This window comes from Platalea leucorodia, assembly GCF_965183815.1.
Source record: "Platalea leucorodia genome assembly, chromosome: 10".
NCBI classification, from domain to species: domain Eukaryota; kingdom Metazoa; phylum Chordata; class Aves; order Pelecaniformes; family Threskiornithidae; genus Platalea; species Platalea leucorodia.
Window position 1 is genome coordinate 22,459,228 of NC_138832.1, and position 19,140 is coordinate 22,478,367.

The window sequence follows — 19,140 nt, forward strand, 5'->3', positions numbered from 1 at the left end:
AATGATCTTTCTCGTAATCTATTTGGGTAGTGGAATGCGTGTGAATAGAATTGGGAATTTACGTGTGCTTTGCATGTAGGATGTGATAGGCTTATATGTATGCATAGACCTTCCAGATTTGAGTTCTTAAATCTAAACTTGTAGCGGCTGAAAGTTAGGTGATGTTTTGTTTTTGCTGTTGATAGTAAGTAAGGCAATGGGATATGTTGTTGCAGGGAGGTCATTTTGGACCCTGTTCATAACGAAAGCTCCTTCATGTCTTACATGTTGCTTACCCACGAATTGTGTAAGAGACAACATCAAAATGGTGTCTGCGTATCTGCAAGCTATGGATTTATATTACACAGCCTTGGCACTGAAACAAAAAAAGCGTGAGTTTAGGTTCTCGAAGTCCCTCCGTATTTGGGTATGCACTCTGCAAAACAGCATAACTCTTCTAGACTAGGAGGATCGTATCATGGCATTAGGCGGGCTTTGCTGGGCATGCTAGCCTTTTGGGGCCACTCTTACAAAAAAAATCCCTTTACTCCTTCTCTATAGCTGCCTGTAATATTAAAATTACATAGACTTGTTTGTAGGGAAGGTGATGCTTGAAAGCAAACATTCTTCCCGTGGCAGAGTTACAATGTAAGATGAGGGATCACGTGCAAGTGGGAAAATGTCTAAATCATTTCCCATGCCCTTTTTCTGTTTTTTTTTCTTGAGGGGACATAGGATTTTAAAAATACAGAGTTTAAGTATAACTTTTTAGGTAGTAGCTAGATTCCACTGGAATGCTTTCGGTCTCAAATCTCTTAGGTTGAAGTTGCATTGAGGCAAAGCTAATAATGGTGTCCATCACATAAATGTAACACTAAATGTACATTGAATGAAACAAAAATGAAATTACTGTTTTGGTTGAAGGATATATTATTGTTAGGTTATTTTATTATATTTTAAATAAGTCTTTATCTTCTTATAGCTCTTGCAGTTTTTTTTAATAGATATTTGATGCAAGATAAAATGGGATACTCATTTCATGAGGTTTCCCCATTTAATTCACTGATGGGTTTGTTTCCCCTCCTTGGTGGATATTACGAGAAGTAGAAGGTGTATTTGCACAGTTCATTAAAACCATCTCCTGCTTTGAAAAAGCAAAACACACTATAGTTTTGCTTAAAATTGCTAGCCAATACGAGCAGTGGTGGGGCACAGTTTTTCATATTGGTTTGGTATCTTTTTCTAATACAGTCTTAAAGGTGCTTAGGTAAGTGTGAGCTCATTGGAAATATTTGGAAGGATTTTGACAAGGTAGGTAGCAAAATGCTGAATTGCGTGCGGAGCGTAGTAGTGGAGAACCTGTGATACATACACAGCTTAACTACTCTTCTGCTTGAGGAGAGGCCGTATCGCTGTGGTTACATGTAGGACGTGTCTTTCTGAACAACTTCTCCTGAACACAAGTCCTTACTGTTTGGCAAACGCTAAGCATGCGTGGCAGAGCTTAATTTTCCTCCCCTCTGACTCCATGTACAAGACACCATTTATTGGTAGACTAAAGAAGCGGTCAGCTGTTCTCATCTGCATGTAGGATGGAGTGGCAGAGGGCAGACTGCCCTGCTCTATTGGGAATTGAGGTAGGGCCCTACAGGGGAGAGAAGTTTGAGTTTGGAAACTTGAAGGTACTGAGATGTACAGATCTTCGGGGGTTGTGGGGCTGGTGGGGATCCAGAGGCAGGAGCGCAGGAATGCAGCATGTTCAGGCAGAGATGCTGCCTGTTGCAAAGACAGCAAGCTATATGTGGTATTTCTTACTATGCAGCTGCTGAAGTCGGGAGTCCTGGTCTCTTTGAAACAGAGGATCAGAGGTTACATTCTGTATCCCGAATGTACGTGCAGGAGGAAGCATGTACATTTGCGAAAGGGGAATACAGAGAAGGTTAGAAGGGAAATAAAATATGTGAAGCACAGATCTGGGTGAGTGAGTAGAAGGTACAAAATAAGTACTGGCAGAACTGTAGAGAACTGTGATAACGATGAAAGATTTCTCTTGTGCTGCCTGTCTCCCCAAACTAGTAATTTCTAGAAAGAGGATTTGACTAACAATAGGTTTGAAATGCCTTGGCCTTTACAGAAGCATGGAATGGTTTGGGTAACAAGGGACCTTCTAAAGATCATCTAGTCCAACCCCCCTGCCGTGAGCAGGGGCATCTTTCACTAGATCAGGTTGCTCAAAGCCTTAGCCTTATGTGGAGGTTTAGACTGGATGTTAGGAAGAATTTATTCACCAAAAGGGTTGTCAGGCCCTGGCACAGACTGCCCAGGGAAGGGGTTGAGTCCCCATCCCTGGAGGTGTTTAATAGATGTGTAGATGTGGTGCTCAGGGACGTGGTTTAGTGGGACTTGGTAGTGTTAGGTTTACGGTTGGACTCGATGATCTTAAAGGTCTTTTCCAACCCGAACGATTCTGTGATTCTGTGTCCCGTTCTAAATCTGGAGAAGTGTGTGCGGGCGTGTTGAAGTTTCCTTCTGTCCTTTCTGAAAATGGGTTATGCCTTACTCCATCCTTCGTTTTGTGCTACCACTGTGATGGTCATAAGCACCCATCTAACAGTGCTTTAACAAAAGTGGTGCTTAGAAAGTGAAGGGAAGTGTGTTCTTTTCCTGTTCTGTTTGTATTTAAAGAAAAAAGAGTATGCAAAATACTTCTCAGGAGAAAGACACTGGATTTCTGAGGTGATAGAAAAAGCTCAGAGTAGGCATCTGCCATTGAAGTAGCAGCTTCAGTTTCTTATTTTCAACAAATGAGATGAGCATTGGCAAACAATAGTAATAAACAAGCTTCAGTAACTTTTACAATTCTTAGGCTGACGCTCTCAGAAATGTCTGCTCGTCTTGGGCTTCCTCAGATTGCGCATTGAATTGATCTTAAACGCAGGTGTGTGCTCAGCTCTTGGGGAACTTGATTCTGTGTGCTTGCGCTTGCAGGTGCCAATTTGTGGTTTTAGGTTGAAATGTGGAGCTCATGTGTCCACTGTATCCCATGTGCTTTTGTTAGATCAATATTTTAATTGATCATGAGAGTTGTAATGGCCAGAAATGGTTTAGTTGTTTAATGGATTGGAGATGTCAAATGCATATCTCCGAGTTCCTTCGGTAGCTCTGTAAAAATACGGCATCTGTTACTTTGAATTTCTGTAGTTTTCTGAATAGTAGAATGGCTCCCTAAATTGTTATAAAGATATATATTAGATTCATTTCTGAATCTGTTAAATATTTTTTTTTAAGTTGAGTGAGGCTTCTTATACTTCTAGTCTAAGAAAAACACAAAGTCCTGACTTGTTTTGCGTTTTTTAAATAATAATTTTGTGGGAGAAATGGGGGGAGTGAAAGCTCTGTGAATTTGAGTGGTCCCCTTTGAAATCCAGGCGTTTTATATGCATGATGGAAATAGCGAAGTTTTTGGGACCACTGACGTGATGGGTGTCTCAGCGAAAGGCAGAACGGCAATTACCATGGGTCCCGAATGCGTGAGCAGTGGTAGTAACGTGTGGGGCCAGTACAGGCGGTGATCTTAATTTGGGGCCCTGGTTCTGTGAATAGCTAAATCTGTTGAGTGCAGCAAATGATTAGTTTAGAAAATAATAAGTAGATTGTATTCTCCCTGTATGCAAAAATTTGGTATATTATGGATTCCTTTCTTCCAGTAATTGAACAGTTTTACTACTTTGAGGACTGACATTGGAAAACTGTATGTTGGAAGCGCTGTCTTGATATTTTAAAACGGGTGGATTTTTTTTATAGCCGACAAGAATGTTGACACAAACAAAACTCCCTAATGGCAGTACGGTAGCATGGATAACAAGCCTCAGTATCTCAGTTTCTCTCCCCTAGGGTGGTTTTCCTTGCTTGTGAGGTACGAAAATGGGCATAAGGAAGTCTTAATTGCAATGAGAACTTTATCAATTGAAATGGTGAAGTAAGCATTTAGTGCACTTCTTACTGGTTTCAATGATTGATTCATGAAGAGTAAATAATGAAAAACAAGCTATTTTGGCTTTTTCAAGTAGAATCCATTTCAGTGTTTACTAATAAATGTGTAAGAGACAGAGCTGTAGCAGCCCAAAACCCTGACTTGTGAGCGAAATGGTTAACGTGCTACTGTCCTGAATATGAATGGAGAAGAATGTGAAACAAGTCTATAAGTTACAAATGTAAGGAAAGACCTCGGATTTTGTTATTGTAGTGTGTCTTTCAAACATGGATATTGTCAAGCTGTGAGTTTTGAGCGTGCTTTAAAGGAGAGAGAGTATATTAGAATAGACTGAGTAAATTGTACAGTTCTAATTGCTTCTGAGTTCTGCCAAAGACAGTTTAAAATTTGAACTGCGGCATTATTATCAGCCGTTTAAATGGTTTATTAAAGCATGTTCTCTCCTGATAGGAATGGAAAATTAACAAGAATATAATGGTATTAAATGGAATGTTTTGAAGTCTTGAATAAAACAAAGGAGGACGAGTGCACAAATGTGAAATGTTTGCATTGCATACCAAATGTTTAGCACATTTTAAGTTCTCAAATGCACCTCTTTTCCTGTCTGTAAAAGTTGTCCTAAGTTATTCTTGGGCAGACGTTGGCTGTAAGAATTGTGAAGGAAGGAAACTAGTCTGAAACTTAGTTACATCAGAAACCAACAGGCGGTAGATTGCCTAATGAAGGTGGGTTTCGGTACCATATTAATTGTGTTCTTTAATGAAATTTGCTGGTTAAAGCTGTTAGGTATGGACACTTTAAATCTGGGCCATTATGGAGTGGAAAGGTAGATGAATTTCAAGGAGAGACCTGGAAGAAAAAAATGTGTGTGCAAGATGCATGAAATCAAATACAGCAGGCATGGACAGAGCATTGTTTATTTGCAAGAGAAAACAGGATGTATATATGCGAAGTTACTGTACGGAGCATAGTTTAGACCAGGTAAATGAGCTCGTACTCCCTGGTGTGTAGAGAGTGTTACTGTACATCATCGTCAGTTACCTGCTCTTGCCTTGTAGCATATACAAAATAGTCCTCTCTCCTTTTCTAAAAGGATAAGCAATCTTGAATCACTTTGGATTTACCAGGGAGCAGGAACTTGTGTGATATCTTCTGTAACATACACAGACCTTTATCAGGAGCAACTATGATGTATGTTAAATAAACAAACAAACAAAAAACCAAAAAAACCCAAACAAACAAAAAACCCCAAACAGTCAGGTCTGCTGTTGAATTTAGAATATCACGATTGTAACTTCATCATTTTTTTTCTTCCCCTCTTCCCCTGTCCCCCCATTCAGGAGGAGAAAAGCAAAGAGTTGCAATTGCTAGAGCGATGTTAAAGGAGCCACTTATTTTTCTCTATGATGAAGCCACATCATCTTTAGATTCAATTACGGAAGAGGTAAATTGCGATAAAAAAATATAAAACTTAAGTGGTGTAATGATGTCTGGTTCTGATACGTTTTCCTTGTTCTTTTCCTCTCAGAAAGAATTCTTTTTGCCAGATGGCTATCATGTGTTTTCCTGATGTTATTATTCAGAGATCCTATGGCTAAGCCCTTTTCCTAAAGGCCAGAGCAGAGATACTGAGTCTCTGTCTGCCTTGAGACATAGTGAAGAATATCAGCTCCGTCTCTGGGTGTATTTTCTGTTTTACACTCTTGAGGTCCCATTCACCATTACACATTCATCTCTTGAAGCTGTTGCAAATACCTCATGTGCTCATGAAGAGTGAAGCTTTCCAATCCGCTTTAAAAGGTGTTTAGATGACATCTAGCATTCGTTAAAAATGTCTTATAAATAATTGTGATGTAATGCAGCACAGAAAACGTCTCGTTTGTTGTGCAGCATCTTTCTGAGATGCAAATCAGGTAGGTGTAACCTGCAGTGCTGGTATTAATTTGTATTCATTTCACAGGAAGGGCTGTAAAACATCAGGGCGTTGTGACATAGATGTCATGACACTACCACAGTAACTGCATCAGGCTTCATAACTACATCTTTGCTTAAACACCAAACTCTCAGCACCAGCAGTAATTTCACAAACTAATGTCAAAAAAAAAACCTAGCGCTGGAGCTATGTTTGTGTTCACTTATGCAGATTATTGAGCGAATTTATTGACCTGTAATCACTAAATTGCTTTCATTTTCCAGATACAGAGAAATCGGAGTACAAACTGTACATCTATATAGTACAGCATTCAAATATAGTACAGCTTCCTCATTGGACCAGAAATGTTCATAATACATGCAGTTCTACAGAACACTGCTTGGATTCTTTCTCTCTTTTGTTTTGCTGTATTTATTGCAAGAATCGTAAGCAAAGCTGAAAGTTTCACAGCAGAACTGCGCTTTAAAGACAGCAAATGAAAATGATTCCTTTCCACAAAAGTATGCCTGGTAATCAAAATGGTTTTTGACAAAGGCAAGTGTTTTTCAGGAAAATAAAGCGGACGTTTCATTTACTGTAGCGAGGGTACAAATTCCCAATTAGTGCTGCTTGCATCTGAATGCAGTTTGGGAAGGTGGGAGACTGCTCACAAAGGAGGCAGCGGATGGATAGACAATTCCCAGGATTGCTTTAACTTTGTGTTCCACATTGGCATGATACTGAGAGGGATTTTTTCTTTAACTTTCATTGTTTGGAACATATTATTATGATTCATTATTTTCACGTGCCTTTACTGCTGTTTATGTTGCTTTTGTAGCATGGCTGCATGGGGACGTTTTTCCTGAAATCAAGTAACATTTCTCTTCCTTTGTCCCTTGGGATAGCCGCGTTATTCTATGAATAAAGGTTTTTTTGCAGTTTGAGGACTTTATCAGAGCCACAGATATTTCATGCTTGGATTCTTCTGTTTCTTCTTGTCCTGGTTTCGGCTGGGATAGAGTTAATTTTCTCCCTAGTAGCTGGTATAGTGCTGTGTTTTGGATTTAGTGTGAGAATAATGTTGATAACACACTGATGGTTTGGTTGTTGCTGAGCAGTGCTTGCAGTAGTCAAGGACTTCTCAGCTTCTCATGCCCTGCCAGAGAGGAGCTGGGAGGGGGCACAGCCAGGACGGCTGACCCAGGCTGGCCAGAGGGCTATACCACACCATACGACATCATGCCCAGTATAGAAACTGGGGGAGTTGGCCAGGGGGGCTGCTCGGCGACGGGCTGGGCATCAGCCTGCGGGTGGTGAGCAGTTGCATTGTGCATCACTTGTATATTCTCTTATTGTTGTTAATGTTATTTTGTCTTCTGCTGTCCTATTAAACTGTCTTTATCTCAATCCACAGGTTTTACATTTTTTCCCCGATTCTCTCCCCCATCCTGCTGCGCAGGGGGAGGGTGAGCAAGCAGCGGTGTGGTGCTTGGTTGCTGGCTGGGGTTAAACCACGACACTTCTGTAGATGCTTGTAGCCGTTTCTTATTGTGAAGCTGTAGCAGTACTGGAGGTGTTTCTCAACACTTACAGTAATTTGCATCTTTCCAGACAGCATTTTATTTCTCTTCATACGACCTAGGAGTGTGTAAGAGTGTGTCTCTGTTTTAATCTTGCAGAATATTCTCAGTGCCATGAGGGACATGGTGAAACACCGAACATCAGTTTTCATTGCTCACAGGCTGTCAACAGTAGTTGATGCAGATGAAATCATTGTGCTGGATCAGGTGAGGTGATCACCCTACGATGTGTAATTTTGACATAACGTCAGCGTTTGTTTTAGAGAGTCTGTGTGTCCATTTTCAAATATTATACTCCCACCGAGCTACTGAAAGTTCTTTCTTTGGAAATGAACCATGTTAGAAAATTCTAGCTCAGGCTTTGCTTTTTACATATTTCTCTTCTTTGCAGCTAACAGTTTTTCAGTTGCAGAAACTTGCATGTGTGGCTCTCTTGTATGTTGTATTTTTACTTCATTTGCATAGTTTATTTAGTTACATGTTCTTTATATGGATTATGACAAATGTCTCTTCGTGCTCTGGGACTGGCTTGATGTTGCATGTTTTTAATCTATTACATGCTTCTGTCAGATGAGGTTTCCTAACGTGTTCCCCCCATTTATGCTTCATTCTCATTACTCAGCGAGTGTTTATTTTTCACATACATCCATTGGTTTTTTTTCTTTCAATGGAAAGAGAGAGGACAGCATGTTCTGTTTCCATGCAGATAAAACTGTTGTAGGATTGTTCAGTCTATGTTATAAATCTGAACACCATTCTCTATTGTACCTGTAGAAAAGTGTGATTATTCCCTTTCTGAATGCTTCTCTTGGGAAGAAAAAAAAAAAGTTTCAACATTTGATTTACTAATGTCAGTATTCAGCCGTTACCTCATATTCAGTCTATCCTAAGTCCATTTTCTTCTCTATTACCCATATCTGGCTATAGATTTAAAATAAACAAATGTCCTTACTGTAACTTCGTAGTTACTCTTTTAACTGATAATGCTGAAAATATAGTGCTCTAATCTGCTGATAATAGATGTTAAATTTATCTCTGCATTCATTTTGTTCAGTTACTATTTATATGCTTGTGATCATAGGTGTATTTAGTGACTAAAATATGCGTATCTAAAAGAAAATAAATTATTCCTGCAGTATGTTAAATGATTTCATGGGGAATTAGAACAAAATTTTATGAAATGGTGACATTCGTGACTATCTTTGCTATACAAATCTCAGCTTCATATGAGGCAGTGGAATAAATCACTCATACTGCTCTGTGGAGTTTTTATTTGTTTTTGAACTGCTTGTTTTTCAGCTTTTGCTGAAAAATCATTTCCTAAGGTGTATCCTTTATGTAACTGCACGTTAAAACATCTTGCAAATGTTTTTTAACATGTTATAAGGCAATCTGCGACTTTTTGTTTTCGATGCAAGTTTTCACAGCTTACTAAGAGTGCGTTTTGTGTTATAGTGTAACTGTTAAATTAAAAATAAAAGCACAACCTAAAACTGTAAAACAGCTAGGGTGCTCACTTTCATGAATGATGTTAGTGTAATAAAGATTGTGAATGAGTAAGGCAGCGTGGTGCATCACTTCTAGTGCCCGACTGCTTCATGTGAGGCATCATTGACGTTTGCTCAGCAGAAAGTTGCCTCTTGTCATCCCAGCTTGATTGATGAGCGCTGTGTTAGCAACCAGATAAATAAGGCTCAGTCGCGGAGATGAGACAAGATGATTGTGGCTGGTTTTGCTTAGCAATGGAAATACGGCATCACCATTTCAGCACCTTTGCCTAGGTAAAATCAGAATAATGCTTGAGTGAGTAAACAAACACTGTATTAATGATATTGATCTTAATGCTGTGAAGCTGAACGGAGAAGTTACATTTTTTACGATTGTTCGAGAGTTATTAAAAAAGGCCATAATTCAAAAGCCTAGTCTATACGACAATGAAGTCTCTAAATTACCGCTGAAAGATTTTAAATAAATTCTGCAGTTATGTTGGTCAAGTGTATATTTGTTCAGATTCCACCAGCACGACTAGTAATAGAAGTGACAAGACCCAATTTTTTTCTCAGCATGTTCATCAGCAGCTGTCACAAGGTGGTAGATTTAATTGTAGATCAGAATTTAGAACTAATATAAAATCCATGTAGTTGTCCGTATATTGCTGTCTTTTCCCAAAAGAAAGACTAGCTGGAGAATGAATACATTATTTTAATTTGGAGTCAGTGAATGTAAATGCATATCTCAAAGTAAAAAGATGAGTGGTTTTTTTTTTGAAGAGTGGTGTTGTTTCACTGTCTGTAGGATTTGAGTTCTCTCCAACTCTTCCTTCCCATTTCCACAGTGATAGTCAATAAATCATCTTTGCTCTTGAGAACAGCACAGATGAACTGAACTGCTCGCTCGATCTTCATGACGGCAATTGCAATGACACAAGTTACTGAGCACCCGTCGAAAAGCACAATTTACACTAATTGTTTTTAGGATTTGATTTGTAAATGTTTTGCTTATCTAGTACAAATCCCTCTGCATGCTCTTTTCTTTTAGCTTCTTAGCGTAAGTGTGTTTGTTACCAAGCAAAGACAAATACATGTTTGTTTTGGTACATTCATGCGACTTTTGCACTAGTATTTTAACACCTTGCTCCTCATGTAGAGGTCTACATGTACTTTAAATAGCTCTTGCAGTTTAGACAGTAAAACTTTTCCATTTTGGTGGGCTTTAAATTTTGTCCAGATGGACAAAAGGCATCTACGTTCCCATTTATGTAAGACTGAGAAGAACACAGCTCCTTGTTTTCAGCTTGCAGCGTAACGCACAATTCAGTGCACCACCACATACTCAGTTTTTCATTGCTGGCCCAAGCTCCTCCTCATTAATAATTGCTGTAATCTATACTGTAAAACTGTGGCCCATATGTTGGCAGCATTTATATTCCTAAAGATCTGGTAATACTGGTTACTGACTTACTCCCCTTCTTTTACAGGGTAAAGTTGTGGAACGGGGTAGACATGCAGACCTCCTTGCAAGTCCTAGCAATCTGTATTATGAAATGTGGCATACACAGAGCAGCAAAGTACTAAATAGTCATACCAATCCAAGTTGGGAAGAGAGAAATAACCGGATGTCCAAAGAGGAGGAAAGGAAGAAACTAGAAGAAGAAATTATCAATAGTGTGAAAGGCTGTGGAAACTGTTCGTGCTAAGTATGATCCTGGATTAATCTTCTATAACAGGTTAAAAATGCACAGGATTACAATGAAGTGCAGCTCTTGTTTCTAAGTCAGCATTCAAAAACTTCCTGGCTTTTGCAGTTTCTGGGTTTTACATTTTCTCAGAGGGACATAATTTCAACCAAAGGAGTTCTATTTTTACATCTTTAGAAATCTCTAATATTCAATGGCATCTTCAAGAGCTGAGCTTTTTCAAAAACTTCAAACTTCTCAACTAAGAGTGTAATTTATGGCAATTTTTAGGCATTGGTAAATTCTCCTGGTAGTCGCTTGAGGTGGATTATTAAATTGTAAACAGATTTGTCCTCGATTTACATTATTTCTCATCATTAATGGTTGATAAATATGTCATGTTTTAATTGTAATTGGGCTAATTTGAACTCATCTGCTAGTGAGAAAGATGCAATTTAAATTGTTCAGTGGTGTTCTGGTTTAAAATGTTCTTCCTTGTAAAGAATAAGAAAAGTCTCAACAAAGTATTAGAGGCTTTCAGTAGCAAACTAAATATTCGAATTATCCATCTCGCTGTTCAAAAACACCTTTCATACTGGACTATCAGGAAATGTGTCGGTATTATTCTAAAAGAAAACTAACAGTATTTTTAAGAGCTGGCAAAAATCTGGAATTGACAAAGTATTGTGTGACTACAGAAAACATACAAAATGCTGTATGTAAACATGAAGAATCGGAAGTTTCCCTTAAATGAAAAAATCCGAGGTCAGGATTCTGTATCCTCAACATCTTCTGTAGCAGTCAAAGCAGAGTGCAGTCACTTTTTCTATTTCAGTCATGGTCTTAGGGAGCAATTAAGATTCAATAAAGACTTCCATAAATTTCTATTATGTCATTAATGTATGAGAAAATGACCTGGATAATGTTGAAAGCGTTGCTAGAATAATCTCCTCATTTCAATAGTCAAGACTTTTTCAGTGTCAAGAAACCTCAGTCTTTGCAGTTTGCAGGACACTACAGGTGTATTGGGTTTGTGTGGCAAGATTTTGGTAGCGGGGGGCTACGGGGGTGGCCTCTGTGAGAAGCTGCGAAGCTTCCCCCGTGTCCGACAGAGCCAACGCCAGCCGGCTCCAGGACGGACCCGCCGCTGGCCAAGGCCGAGCCCATCAGCGATGGTGGTAGCGCCTCTGGGATAGCATAGTTAAGAAGGGGAAAAACAGTCCTGCGCAATTGCAGCCGGAGAGAGGAGTGAGAATACGTGAGAGGAGCAGCCCTGCCGACAGCCAGGTCGGTGCAGAAGGAGGGGAGGAGGTGCTCCAGGCGCCGGAGCAGAGATTGCCCTGCAGCCCCTGGGGAAGCCCGTGGTGAGGCAGCCGTCCCCTGCAGCCACGGAGGTAACGCTGGGGCAGAGATCCACCTGCAGCCCGTGGAGGACCCCTCGCCGGAGCAGGCGGATGCCCGAAGGAGGCTGCGACCCTGTGGGAAGCCCACGCCGGAGCAGAGGAAGAGTGTGAGGAGTCCTCCCGCTGAGGAGGAAGGAGCGGCAGAGACAGCGCGTGATGAACTGACCGCAGCCCCCATTCCCCGTCCCCCTGTGCCGCTGGCGGGGAGGAGGCAGAGAAATCGGGAGTGAAGTTGAGCCTGGGAAGAAGGGAGGGGTGGGGGGAAGGGGGTTTAAGATTTGGTCTTAATTTCTCGTTACCCTACTCTGACTTCTAATTGGCAATAAATTAATTTCCCCAAATGGAGTCTGTTTTGCCCATGAATGGTAATCGCTGAGTGATCTCCCTGCCCTTATCTCGACCCAGGAGCCTTTCGTTGTATTTTCTCTCCCCTGTCCAGCTGAGGAGGGGAGCGAGAGCGGCTTGGTGGGCACCTGGTGCCCAGCCAGGGTCAACCCACCCCAACTGGATCGTAGTTGTAGGCTTTACTTCTTCAGGGAGATTTACCGTATCTGTTTGTCACCAGTTAATCTGGTATAATTCTTCGTGTTGAATTTAAAAATCTTGGATGTTGAAAAAGGACCTTTTTGGTTTTTTTTTTTTCCTGGGGAATTATAGCAGTATAATTACACTGATGTAATTATGTTTGTAAATCAGATGCAAGGTTTCTCAGTGTGGGCACTAGCAAAGCACTGAATTTGGTGCTTTTGGAAATTTAGTTGCAAATAGTGTTTGTTTTTTTGTTATACCCTCCCCTGAAACTAAATATAGGAACAGTAACTTAAAGGGAGTGAAACCTTTGCTGTCTTTTCTGCAGTCACTCATCTCCTCTCCATTAAAATGATGAGTGAAAAAAACCAACCTGGCATCAATCTCCAGTTAAAAATTATTTTTATATATCGAATGCAAGGACTTTCATCCTTGGAGTGCAGCAGCAAAGTGAAGCCTTGTTAATGTAGTGGCAGTTCAGAATTCTTCTAGCTTACAATCGTCCTCTTATTTTCACTAATTGTCTCCTTTTTTAGTTTCTGACAGCGGTAAGGTTGACTATAAAGGTGCAGTTATCTCCGAACTGCCAGAAACAGTTAGCAAAGGTTTATTAAAAAGTCCTTTTTATGAGGCATCTCCCTTCCCTGTATGGTGGCTAATAAAAAACCGAGCCGTGTGCCGTCCCTCCGCAAGCCCTCCCCGCACCGCCAGAGCTACTTTTTGGAATTAAATAATACGTCTGCCGTTGCATGCAGCAGGTAATGTGCAAAGGCTGGGAATAGTAATATTTCAGCCCTGAATTTTTTTTTTTTTTCCTTTGACACAAGTATTGGAAATGTCACTGGTCTGAAAGAGGCAAGGTTTTTTTGCAGTGAAGAGTTTTCCATGTTGCAGGGCTTAGACCATCCCAGTAATTGCCTACAGAGAGCGCCGAAGCTAGCGTTGTCTTCTAAATGCCTGAAGCCAAAAGCCGTTTTAATGCCAAATTTGATGGTGCTTGGGAAGGGAGGTTTTCAGATGAAGAAGTGATGGTACAAGGCTGATGCGTTTTATCGCTGGGGATGGACTTTGCAAGGACTCCGAGAGTTTCGGGCACTGTAGGTTTGGAATGAGGACGGGTTGTAGATGGTAAATAGCAGAATTGATCGATGTTTGTTTAAGTCTGTAAAGGGTTTGGTGTAGCTGTGAGGCCGTCGCCCATCTCTGCTCTCAGTTTTGATGCCGACGTGCTGCAGCTTTGTCCAGCTTTAAGCAAACCGAAGGATGGGAGGGAGCCCTTAACAAAAGCGTTTCCTAAAAAAGGAGGCCAGTCGTGCAGCGGAATATTTGTTTTAAAGAATTGCAGTGAGTTTTTGGAGATGACTGAAAATTTCCTGTGTCATGGAGTTGCCAGGTAAACATTCCTGACTCCTTTGGGGCTTTGAATGAATGCTCTCCCTGCTTGTCTCATGCTTGGACGCAGGTTACAAGAATATGCTTTACCGCTGTGAATTCAGCAGCTACGCACACGAAATGGAGAAAAGAAGAAAAAGTAAAACCAACGTCTGTACTAACGAGAGCGGAAAGGTTTTTCTCCCCCCGTTACTTTCCCAAGTTCAATGGAAAGAACTTCCTAGAAAAGCAGCAGTCGGCACTGCGAAGCCGAAGGGGTGTGAACGGGACCCTCCGCTGCCGCAGCCTGGCGCGGCTCTGTCACAGCGATGCAAGCGCGAACGCGGAGCGTTGCGCGTCGCTTTGAGCGGGCTCCTCGGCGAGGCAGCAGCGGTGCCTGGCCCGTCTCTTCTCTGCTAGAAAGCAAAACCTGCGCTCTCTTTCTTTTTGGTTTTATTTTATTTATTTTTACTCATATACTATGACTCCGAAATGTCACCATTTGAAGCAGGCGTTTAAAACAGTGAATGGGAGTCAGGGCTTCGGAGAGCCTCTCACTGTAGTGCCCGGACTCTGAAGACAGCGTATATGGCATCTCTTCAGAAAGCCTTACCGTTTCTTAGGGAAAACGAGTTTATTTTGGAGCTCTCTTTTGGATCTTGGTAATTCTCCTCTTCTGTAATCTGCAACATCGCTTTTCTAAACAGCAGCTTTTCATATTCTGGACTTTTAGCTGGTTGTTTTTCAAAATTCAAGTCACCTACTACCATTATAAAATCTTTGTCTGCAATTTTACAGTGGAAAAAGCCATTTAATCCCCCCCCCCCCCCCCTTCTCTGTTTTTAAAGGAAATGTGTTTGTGGAAAATGGACGTTAAAAAGGGGCTGCTGCTTGCGGTGTCTAGTCATCTATTAACTATGGACTTAGAGAATTTAGTTTTAATTCCCATGTAGAAGCTTATTAGGCACAGGATATAAAGACACAACGCACAAAATGTTGGCCATTCTAATCTCCAGGTTAGCAAACTGAATTAGTGGTTGGCGGGGAGGTGGTTTTGCTTTTTACACATGGAAATTCATCATTTGCTACTTGCAGGTGATCCCTCGGTTTACTCGGCAGTTCTGCTGTGTGGATTAGTAGTCACCTACATCTCTTAACACTGAGATTTTAAATTATGGTCAAGTTTCTTTTCAGAATGGAAATGTAAAATTTTCATTGTACAGTAAGATGCTGGATGTTCAAGAACAACAAAAAAAGCTGGTTTAAGATCATATTGTGTAAACATTCTGCTGGAAGACTTCTTCCCCTGACTCCTGTTGTTCATCTGTGTATAGATAATTATTACTCAATAAAGGATTTATCTTTGTGAATAGAAAGGGGTGTCCTGTCAAAATGGCTCTTCCAGCTTTGCAGCAATTTCCAGGGGGAGCAGCCAGGCACTGGCATGGCATCTGAATAGCAGTGATTTTAATAGCAGCGATGGGAGCGGGGCTCGTCCACTCCAGAGGGAAGCTCTGAACTGGCTTTTTTTGGAAAAGCAGTTGCTTGCAGTGCTGGGTCACGGCAGCGAAGGTGCGAACAGATGGGGGGGGGGGGGGGGTAGCGTACGGCAACCAAATTCCAGGTGATCGATCTCGATAGTATCGTATATATCATAGAATATAATTATTATATCCTTATATTATTATAATACTATTATATTATGATAATTATATTCTATTCTGTGTTATATTCTATATCTGGTGAGGTCATGCAGCGCGCCCGAGTTCTGCTCCCACTCAGCTTTTACAGCCCCTTCATTTTCCGTGTACGGAGCTGCAAAAGCGTGTGAAGAGCGCTCGCGTTAGAGGCATCTTGCTGATGAGAATGAAAATTCTTGTTCAAAGCTTGACTGTTTCTTACTTTAAAACACTGTATTTTTATAAATGTAAGCTCTTAACTTGGGAACAACAAGTAGATGCGTTTTAAGAATTTGTTTCCGCCCTTGACATGACGTTGCGTCTAATTACTGACTGGATTTCTTTTTTATGCAGCTGTAACTCTGGTTTCTCGTTATCAAATGAGAAAGCAGGGAATTTATTTTTATTTACGTGTAATTTTGATAGTTCTTCTAACGCGCTTGCACCGTGTTGATCCGAGCTGCGCCAGCCGCCGGTCCTGCTGTCGCGCCGTCTCGCCGGGGTTGTCGCCGAGCCCTGCGCGGCCTCGCGGAGCGCGCCCAACGCCTGGGTCCTGGATCCTGGAATGCCGGGTCCTGGATCCTGGAATGCCGGGTCCTGGAGCAGGCCGGCGTTCCGTCAAGTGCCGCTGGATGAACGTCCAGCTCTTCTTTCTAAAGGGTCGTTCGCTGTATCTTTAAATGTCGTGACGATACTGTGCAGGAGCGCTCCGTAAATGTTTACTGGCGAGTCATTTTTGAGGGGAAAGAGCTGTAATGGGAGTATGGGGGGGTTTTCTTCACGTATACGTGTAACTTCTGTTAGTGCCGATTTGAGTCGCATGTACGCATCGAGGAAAACAGTAATTACAAATCCAGCATTTTATAATCTTCACATAAATTCGGAATCATTTTGAGGTTACCATGCTCATTTAACATCCCATCTGTGTTCAAACAACGGTTGCAGAAGTGACAATTTAGTGTTCTATCGATTATCTGCTGCTTCCCAGTGAAAAAATTCCAATTAGGTTTATTTTGGTTAGTCGGGCATCTAAACAGCCTTCCCCACCTCTCGTCCCGACGTCTGCTGGAGATTTACAGTTTGTCCTGTGCGCAGGACGGGAGATGTGATGGCGAGTGGGTCCGTCCTTAACTGCATGCTCCAGGGTTTGCTGTGTTTCTTGGAAGGAGCCGGGGCGTTTTTCCAGAAGAATAACTACATTTTTTTAAAAAAAGTGTTGTGAAGTGATGCGGCAGCACTGTGGTGTGTAGTTGTCAATGAAACGGTGGTGTCACGGATGAAATGGTGAGGGAGGGAAATGGTGGGTATCCGAGCATCCTGTAGAACGGGTATTCTACAATTCAGCTACCTCTTGACTTCAGCGTAAAAACCTGATTTCTTTTTAAGAAAATCCTTAAATGGTTAGCCCCTGAAAAATACCTTTTAAATTCCTGCTATGTGACTTTTGATGAGTTTCTGCAGATGTTATGGCTAAACTCGGGGGAAAAGACACGAGCTTCATTTACGCAGCCTGGACAAGCACGAGACGCCTCGAGGGCTCGGTGCTACCGAGGAAGGTCTGCGGGCCGAGGAGGTTCCAGCCCCCCTTGCCCCCCGCCGGGACGCTGCCGGAGCCGATCAGCGGCACCTAAAGCAAGAAACGCTCTGCCACAGCCAGGCCTCGGCCGGCCAAGGGCAGCATTGCCGTACCTTGCTATAGACACGAGGGGAGGCATTGCTGGGTGTTGTCCCGTGGAGGATTAAGGAAAGCGCCTAAAAACGGGTGTGCGGTGTCCGTCACCGAGCGCTCGTCGGGGTGGACGCGGGGCCGGCCCCGTTGCTTCAGGCGAAGCGTTGCTAGGTATGCTGGCAGGCTGCCCGCGAGGCTGAAGGCTCCCTCCCGGGTCGGCTCTGAGGCGCGTTCCCGGGAGGGGAAAGTATGATTCACTTTCTTTTGGGTCGCTGGGCACTTGTGAAAGTAGGGCTGATGGCGTATGGTTTGTGTGCCTCATTAAATCTGTCGACTCGCAGAGCTGCTTGCGTGAGTTTCCCACGGCTGCGACGTAGTCACGACTGCGGCCGCCGTAGTGCTTCGGTGCAGGAGCTCGCGCAGGTGAGAAGTGTCACTTGTACTAAGTTGCACAGTGGATTTATTACTTTAAAAAAAAAAAGAAAAAGAGGAAAAATGCATTTTTAGTAGTGTCTTAGGGCAGAATTTAAAATAGCATCCCCAAAGCTGAAAGACTAATGTGACATCTCGGCTCCCCCACGTTTCATTTCCAGTTTTCAATGCTTTGTAGCTCTTTATAAAATGGTCGAGTGAAGCATTTATGTTACACCGACTTACGATGTGTCTTGTGAAGGTATCAGCCTTATCCTGGGGAGGAGAGGGGGAAAAGGAGAAGTTTTTCACCTCCGTTAGGGAGAGGAAGAAGCGGTGCAACGCCGTGTGTCGGCGTGGGTTGTGTCCTTTGAACGCGTTGTAAAGTGCTCTGCAAGCCTCTGAAGGTTTCACTGGCCTTGTGCGTACGCCAACAAATGTTTAGAAAAGTGGAGGCTGAAGAGGTGGAAAGTTTCCATTTTACGCTAGTTAGAGAAAACGGGATGTGAAGGTCAGTCTGTAATTTGGAATGAGCATTTCGGGTACAGTCGATGCATGAATTATGAAATAGGCTAGGCCGCTTTTAAAAAATGGAAATATATGTTCACGTCATTTCACACAGGGCTGTACCAATCTGTATTTCTTCAGTGATGTGAAAAAAATTCCTGGCTTTTGAAGAACACAGATAAAAGATGGAGCTTACGCACAATTAAAAGCAGGGATCGGTTCCTGGGGAAAAGAAATGCTGTTTGCAGCATTTGTGAAAGGTAACGAGCGGCACGGCTTGTTCATACTGTTACTTGTTCCGTGGGTCGAGTAATCTAGGATATTTGGCAGGATACAAGGGAGGGGGGAGAGCACGAGGCAGAAGTGTGTGAGGCTGGAGCCGTTCCTTCTGCCTTGCGCAAACCTCACGGCCTCTGTAAGGACGACGCTGGTGATGGGGTTTGCCTGTTTGGACCCGGCGTCGCGAGCCCTCGCCAAAGAAATACGCACCAGGCCGAGCCTTCTGACGGTCCTGTAGGAAGGGAGCTCCCAGGAGCAGCTTCTTAAATGGTAGCAAGTTAAGCAAAACAACTAAAATACGAAGTGGTAACGTACTACTGCTAACGTGGGGAAGCTGCTGTATGAAGCAGATGAATGTCTGGTGTATCTGGCCAGCCCTCCCGCGGGCTGGGTATCTCAAATACCTGTAGCATTAACGAGAGAGAGATTTTTGGCAGACGTTAGACTTTTTAATGGTTGAATCCAGACTCCTGTGCGCGCATAAAGTGCGTGTACACGTCTGAGCGTTGTTTCAAGTGGAGACTGGGAGGAATTGGAAAAGATTGGTGACCTGAACCGTGGTGTCGTGGAACACCTGCAGGTTGTCTTTGAGGGCGTGGGGGGAGCAGTTCACGTTCAGTGGTGTGCGGTGTGCGTGGACCATAGGGTGACTG

General features: G+C 42.4%; 1 protein-coding gene across 2 annotated transcripts in view; it reads left to right on the top strand.

The window, feature by feature from the left end:
- The window catches only part of ABCB7 (ATP binding cassette subfamily B member 7), a gene marked incomplete at its 5' end in the record, with an annotated part of 41,706 nt that extends 30,183 nt beyond the window's left edge, over positions 1-11,523 (top strand). For both annotated transcript variants that reach the window (XM_082323002.1, XM_082323003.1), the window contains 3 exons: positions 5,314-5,417; positions 7,565-7,672; positions 10,443-11,523. In XM_082323002.1, the coding sequence (XP_082179128.1) occupies positions 5,314-5,417; positions 7,565-7,672; positions 10,443-10,661 (431 nt within the window). In that variant the 3' untranslated portion in view covers positions 10,662-11,523. The remainder of the gene's footprint in view (positions 1-5,313; positions 5,418-7,564; positions 7,673-10,442) is intronic.
- Between the last annotated feature and the right edge of the window lie 7,617 nt (positions 11,524-19,140).